Source organism: Mastomys coucha, unplaced genomic scaffold, assembly GCF_008632895.1.
Source record: "Mastomys coucha isolate ucsf_1 unplaced genomic scaffold, UCSF_Mcou_1 pScaffold22, whole genome shotgun sequence".
NCBI lineage: Eukaryota > Metazoa > Chordata > Mammalia > Rodentia > Muridae > Mastomys > Mastomys coucha.
In genome coordinates, this window is record NW_022196905.1 from 167,380,789 (window position 1) to 167,387,482 (window position 6,694).

The 6,694-nt window shown below is 43.2% G+C and overlaps 1 protein-coding gene across 2 annotated transcripts in view; it reads left to right on the forward strand.

Annotated features, from left to right (window-relative positions):
* Kcnu1 (potassium calcium-activated channel subfamily U member 1) overlaps positions 1 to 6,694 on the forward strand; it is a 98,683-nt gene that overhangs the window by 79,535 nt on the left and 12,454 nt on the right. For both annotated transcript variants that reach the window (XM_031339402.1, XM_031339403.1), the window contains exons 23-24: positions 690 to 770; positions 2,293 to 2,432. In XM_031339402.1, coding sequence (XP_031195262.1) covers positions 690 to 770; positions 2,293 to 2,432 — 221 coding nt within the window. The remainder of the gene's footprint in view (positions 1 to 689; positions 771 to 2,292; positions 2,433 to 6,694) is intronic.

Sequence of the window (6,694 nt, forward strand, 5' to 3'; positions counted from 1 at the left end):
TCCCTCCCTCCTTTCCTCCCTCTTCCTCTCCTTCTCTCTCTCCCCCTCCCTCCCTCCTTTCTTCCCTCTCCCTCTCTCTCTCCCTCTCCCTCTCTCTCCCTCTTCCTCTCCCTCTTTCTCTCTCTTTCCTCTCTCTCTCTTTCTCTCACTCTCACACACACACGCACATAAACACACAAACACACACACACACAAACACACCATACCTCTTTCATAAAAAGAGAGACCAAATAGAGTCAATCTTCCATCAGGGGCTCTACATTCGTTGATTCAACCCAACCCGAGACAGAAGATATTCAAGGGAAAATGTATCTATATTAAATACCTAAACATTTACAGACCTTGCCTTGCTGTTCTTTAAGTCTCAGTATTATAGCTATTTCTACTGTGTTAGATATTGTAGGTCATCTGAGATAATGTGAGGTCCTTGGGAGGTGCTTTGATGATATGCAAATAACTGTGGTATTTTCTGAAAAAGGGCTTGAGCATCCAAAGATTGATATTTACAGGAGCTCTTTGTAGATGTCACGGGGCAATAATATTTTTTTCTTAATATAGAATTTAATTTGGGGTTAGGACCAGAAAGTAACTTTGCTGAGAGGAAGCATTGGGTCACATGGAGTTACTGTGCGTCTGACTAAGTTTCATGAGCTGTTTATTTGTGCTTGTTGTCTCTTTTTTGTCTGTAGAAGTAAAGACATCACCCAGCTTTCCCACTAGTGGAAAGAAGAAGCAAAGATACCAGCGGATCCCCATTCTCACTGAGCTGAGTAAGCTGTGTTTCAGGTGGACTATAGAAGGGAGAGGCCTCTATGGGGCACAGCTGATGTCTCAAGTTCTTTCTAGATCCACAGTCAGGGGATTAAGGAACCAGAATGCCCCAGAAACCACTTGGGGCTGTTTGGATGTCCCCTTGGGCTTCCACGCAGCTGAAGATGTCATCCATGGAAGCTTGTTCTATGTATTTGAGCCAGTACCTGTCAGTCAACTTGCAACCACCTTGAAGCTTAGCTGGCTGCAAGTTTAAATGTATAATTTCCATTCAATTATCTCTAACTTCTAAGATACAATACATTAAGTGTATAATTAGAGAAAAAAAACCTGCAAATGAAGGTGGTGGGCAGGAGATGAGGTGTGTACAGCCACTCAGGAGGGACCACAGCCAAAGACCGTCTAGGAGACAGTCACCATCACATAAGCTAGCAAGTCACCTGCTGACTGCTCAGTCTCTGCTTTTCTTTGCAGGAAAGGTCAGGTTGAAATGGAGCAGGTAATCCCAGTGGTGGTGGCACACACCTTTAATCCCAGCACTTGGGAGGCAGAGGCAGGAGAATCTCTGAGTTCGAGGCCAGCCTGGTCTATAGAGTGAGTTCCAGGACAGCCAAGGCTACACAGAGAAACCCTGTCTCGAAAAAACCAAAAACCAAAAAAAAAAAAAAAGAAAAGAAATGGAGCAGGTATAGCATATGCCACCTAATGGAGAGTGTGGAAGAACTTTGAGGTTTAAATGACCCATCAGAATTAAGACAAAGTCATATGGTGTCTATATATATAGGTTAGAGGACAAGAGGGAACAGTTGAAATTCTCCTTTCACCACCTGGGTACCAGGGAACATACTCGAGTCATCAAGATTGGCAGCAGGTGATTTTAGCCTCTAAGACTTCTCTCCATACTCTGCTTTGTTTTCTGTGACCGGTCTCATTGGCCTGGAACTCACCAAATGAGCTAGTGAGCTAGTGTGGCTGGACCGAGAGCCCCAGGGGCTACCTGCCTCTTTTTTCTTTCTTTCTTTCTTTCTTTTCTTTTTCTTTTTTTTTTTTTTTCCAGCACTGGGACTGTAAAGATACTCTACCATGCCAGGCTTCTCATTGTTTTAATTTTTATTATTATTATTTTATGTGTATGGGTATTTTGCCTGCATGCCTGGGTATCAGGCACATGCCTGGGGTTCACAGAGGCCAAAAGAAGAGTGTGGGATTTCCTGGAACTGGAGTTCCAGACGATCATAACTCACCATGTGGATGCTGGGAAATGAACCCAGGTCCTCTGGAAGAACAATCAATGTTCTTAACTGCTGAGCTGTCTTTTCAGCACCATGGTCTTCTAAATGTAAACTCTTGGCTCAAACAGCTCTTCCTGCTTGTGTGACAAGCAGTTTACTGATCGCCACAGTCCACGGGACACACTCCTCCTCAGAGCTGTGGTCTGCCACAGAAGACTGAGTAATGCAGGCAGCCATCTCTCATTTGCCACATGCACTGGCCTTGCCTTTCATTCTTGTTGTCTTGCAGAGAATCCCTCCAACATCCACTTTATTGAGCAGATGGGTGGAATGGATGAAGCACTCAAAAGAATGAGCTTGCATCTTAGCACTTCTTTCTCCACGGGTGCCGTCTTTTCAGCCACCTTCTTGGATTCTCTCTTGGCCACGGTAGGTGCAGAGGCCACAGCTCCCCTTTAAAAATTTCCCAAAAGCTAACTTGTCTACAGGCATCATTTCACATTTTTCACCCTTTCAAGATTACAGTCCTGGTGATCCTAATGCCTGGTGGGTAGGAACTGTCTCAGTTAGGGTTTCCATTGCTATGAGGAGACACCATGACCAAGGCAACTCTTTTAAAGGACAGCATTTAATTGGGGCTGGCTAACAGGGTCAGTGGTTCAGCCCATTATCATCATGGTGGGAAGCGTGGCAGCATCCAGACAGACATGGTGCTGGAGAAGCTGAGAGTTCTACATCTTGACCCGAAAGCAGCTAGGAAGAGTGTCTTCCACAGCAGGCAGAGCTTGAGAACTGGGAGCCCTCAGAGCACACACTCACAGTGATGCACTTCTTCCAACAAGGCCATGCCTATTCTAACAAGGCCACATCTCCTAATAGTGGCACTTTCCATGGGCCGAGCCTATTCAAACCACCACAAGAACCAAACTTGAATCTTCACATTCGTCCAGGCAGACCAGGCTCCTTGGTGTCAGAGCTCTATAGATCATGTAGAGCCCAGATTCATGAAGAAATCACCATAAAGGGACTAAGGCCTTTCAAGGGAAAAGACTTGGCCTTGGGTAGGTGCCCAGAGCCTCCAAGCCTGGATAGGGAAAGATGGTGCACAGAGTAGGATTATGATGTTGCTTTAAAGCCTGAGGATCTTTGGACATTCTAACTCTCTAACTATACTGAAATGCTGATGATAACTTCTTTAAAAGTCCTTAAAAAAAAAAAAAAAAAGTTCTTGCTCATTCTGAGAGTTAAAAGCTCCTGGCTTGGACACCTGTAGCCTAACGGGGATGGGGACCAGCATATTAAGTCTTGTGGCCCTTGTTCTATCTCAGTAGGAACTTCTAACTTTCAGCCTGCTGCTTGGAAGTCGCAGGAATTAAAAAGGACACTTTGAAAAGTGATTATAGCATTTATTTCTAAGTTTTAAAAAGTTTCCTGTGAAAGGGGAAAAAACTGAAAGATCTTAAACAGAGCAAGGGAAAATTTTTCTCTCACTCTTCTCTTTGGAGCAATAAACTTCTGTTGAGCCAGGAGGAGAGAACAACAATCACAGAAGGAAAAACTTTTACGTAAGCAAATGTGCACAAACGCACATACATTCATATACAGATTCACGCATGTACATTTTTATATTTTATTCAAACCAGTTGGGCTCAGTTTGCATCCGTTCTCATAATTACATACTCACATATACACATCTATACTTACATATGCATTTGTAGCAAAAGACCAAGCATCAGTGCAGAAAGAACTCACTCATTCTCATTCCGGATAAAAACTGAGCTCCAACCTTTATTGCATAGCGAAAGAAAAAGCTTCTAGCCTTTAACGCTAAATGAATTAAACTCAAGTTTGTAAGAAGAAAGCTTTGTTCCTTAAATAAGACTAAGTCTGCCTTGTTATTAGGAAAGGATGTGTTCTGTCCCATGCTAAGGAGAAGCCCGCCTGCTCCTTCTGCTCTCTCTTCTTCTTTTTTCCTCTTTCCCTCTGCATTCTGCACATTGCTCTCTTAGTTTTTTATGTTACCTATAGTTTCTAAGTTAGTCCACTCTGAATTCTCCTCCTCCTCTGATGTCACAACAGTGCTCTTACTCTCAATGTCTTTTCTCCCAAAGCTCTGCCTATACTTCTAAGTTCTTCTTTAGTTCAGTTCTGTCTAAAAAAATTCTCCTCAGCCCAGTACCTCTGACTCTTCTCTTATCCTCAGCACTTATACATCTTTCAGAATACATGATTACATGTTAAAAAGTTCTTCTCAGTTCTGTCTAAAAAAATTCTCCTCAGCCCAGTACCTCTGACTCCTCTCTTATCCTCAGCACTTATACATCTTTCAGAATACATGATTACATGTTAAAAAGTTCCTCACAAGTTCATATATAAAATCAAATCATAAATTGAAATAGAAGTTTACAGTAAGCCGGGTGGTGGTGGTGCACGCCTTTAATCCCAGCATCTGGGAGTCAGAGGCAGGGGGATTTCTGAGTTCGAGGCCAGCCTGGTCTACAGAGTGAGTTCCAGGACAGCCAGGGCTACACAGAGAAACCCTGTCTCAAAAAACAAACAAACAAACAAAAAGACTACAGCAGAGAATGTTTACATGCTGTACTAGTCAGGGTTCTCTAGAGTCACAGAACTTACGGGTAGTCTCTATATAGTAAAGGGATTTGTTGATGACTTACAGTCTGTAGTCCAACTCCCAACAATGGTCAGCAGCAGCTGTGAATGGAAGCCCAATGATCCAGCAGCTGCTCAGTCCCACAAGGCAAGCAGGCAGAGAAGAGAGAGGTTTCAGTGGCTGCTGGTGAATTATCAAACCAACTCCAGATTTTTAAGAGATTCATTCTTCTACTTCTGCATCTCTAGAACCAGTCCAAGTACCGACTTGTCTTAGTCAGGGTTTCTATCCCTGCACAAACATCATGACCAAGAAGCCAGTTGGGGACGAAAGGGTTTATTCAGCTTACTTCCACACTGCTGTTCATCACCAAAGGAAGTCAGGACTGGAACTCAAGCAGGTCAGAAAGCAGGAGCTGATGCAGAGGCCATGGAGGGATGTTCCTTACTGGCTTGCTTCCCCTGGCTTGCTCAGCCTGCTCTCTTATAGAACCCAAGACTTCCAGCCCAGGGATGGCATCACACACAAGGGACCCTCCCCCCTTGATCACTAATTGAGAAAATTCCCCACAGTTGGATCTAATGGAGGCACTTCCCCAACTGAAGCTCCCTTTTTTGTGGTAACTCCAGCCTGTGTCAAGTTGACACACAAAACCAGCCAGTACACATGCATATCCATTAGGAGGAATTATCTGGCTAAACATTCATCATTGGCCACAGCACCACAGGTTTATTGAAAGTTAAAAACCATAACTAAGTTAATAGTGAAGTTTTGTATAGATAAACCCAGTCAATATTTTATCTTCCATCCTAGCACCTATAATAAATTGTTAGTTCCCTTTTTATGACCTTTGGATAACTGTTTTACAACCTCTTGGAAAGTGCTCTGAATAGGAGAAAGTCTGGTTACTATCTAAGAGCAATTAACTGGTGACACTTGGGAGACTGGCAGAGTTCTCATTGCAGTTTTAACTATCAGAAAAGGACCTAATAGCAGTCCCACTATAGATGAGCTTAATAATGACAGATATAGTTTTAGGAATTCTTATAGGATCATCATTAAGAATTAAGAAGTAATCTATTTGTCTGTATAGCATCAGTGCAAGACAGTACATCTTCGTAGTTCTGCAGAGATCCACTCAAAAGGGGTGGGCTAATACCTAGTGGTTGTTATATATGTTTAATATTAACAGGAAAAGCATATTAATAGCAGGAATCTTTCCTAAAATGATTTACTCCTGGGCCTTATCTGGTGGAGCTTTGTCGTAGATATAATCTAAAGTGAAGCCATCTCAGGAAGATTACCTACTAGTTATTAGCTTGTCCCATGATGGCTCCTAACAGGTAGGAATGTGAGGTTTGCGGGCAGTGGTGGCACATGCCTTTTTAATCCCAGCATTTGGGAGTCAGATGCAGGTGGACTTCTGATTTCGAGGCCAGCCTGGTCTACAGAGTTAGTTCCAGGGCAGCTAGGACTATACAGAGAAACCCTGTCTCAAAGAATAAAAAAAAGAAAAAGGAATGTGAGGGTTGTTTGGGTCTAAGCCAAATCTTGTGCATTGCCCCTCTCTTGGGATCCATTTTAAGCACTTGGTGTTGGCTCAGTAGTTCTTTGGCAATGAGCAGATGACTGGCATCCATTATAGGACTCCCATAAGTAGAGTTCACTCTGAAAGAGCAACTGAACACCTACACTGTGTTGGTCACTGTGCAAGGATGACTGACTCCAACATGGATAACTAGTGACATAGAATGTATAGAAGGGCAAAAGTCAGGGGAGACAGGAAATATGAAATGTAGAGAAAGGGTATCAGTTATAACCAGGGAAGGAGATTCTGAAAAGACTCATGCACATCATAATCAGGAGGAGAGAGGACACCACTCAGAGCCTTGGAGAAGAATGTGCCAGGCAGGTGTAAGGTAAGAGTGTACCCTGGGCATCTGAGGAATTGTCTAAGACCCAGAGAGTCAGTGTGCAGCCATTTAGGAATGACTTTGGGAACTCCTGAAAGGAAGTGGTGCATGCCATTGCCTTAGACTGCTCCCTCTGGCACTTGTCTTTTCTTTTCTTTTTTTTTTTT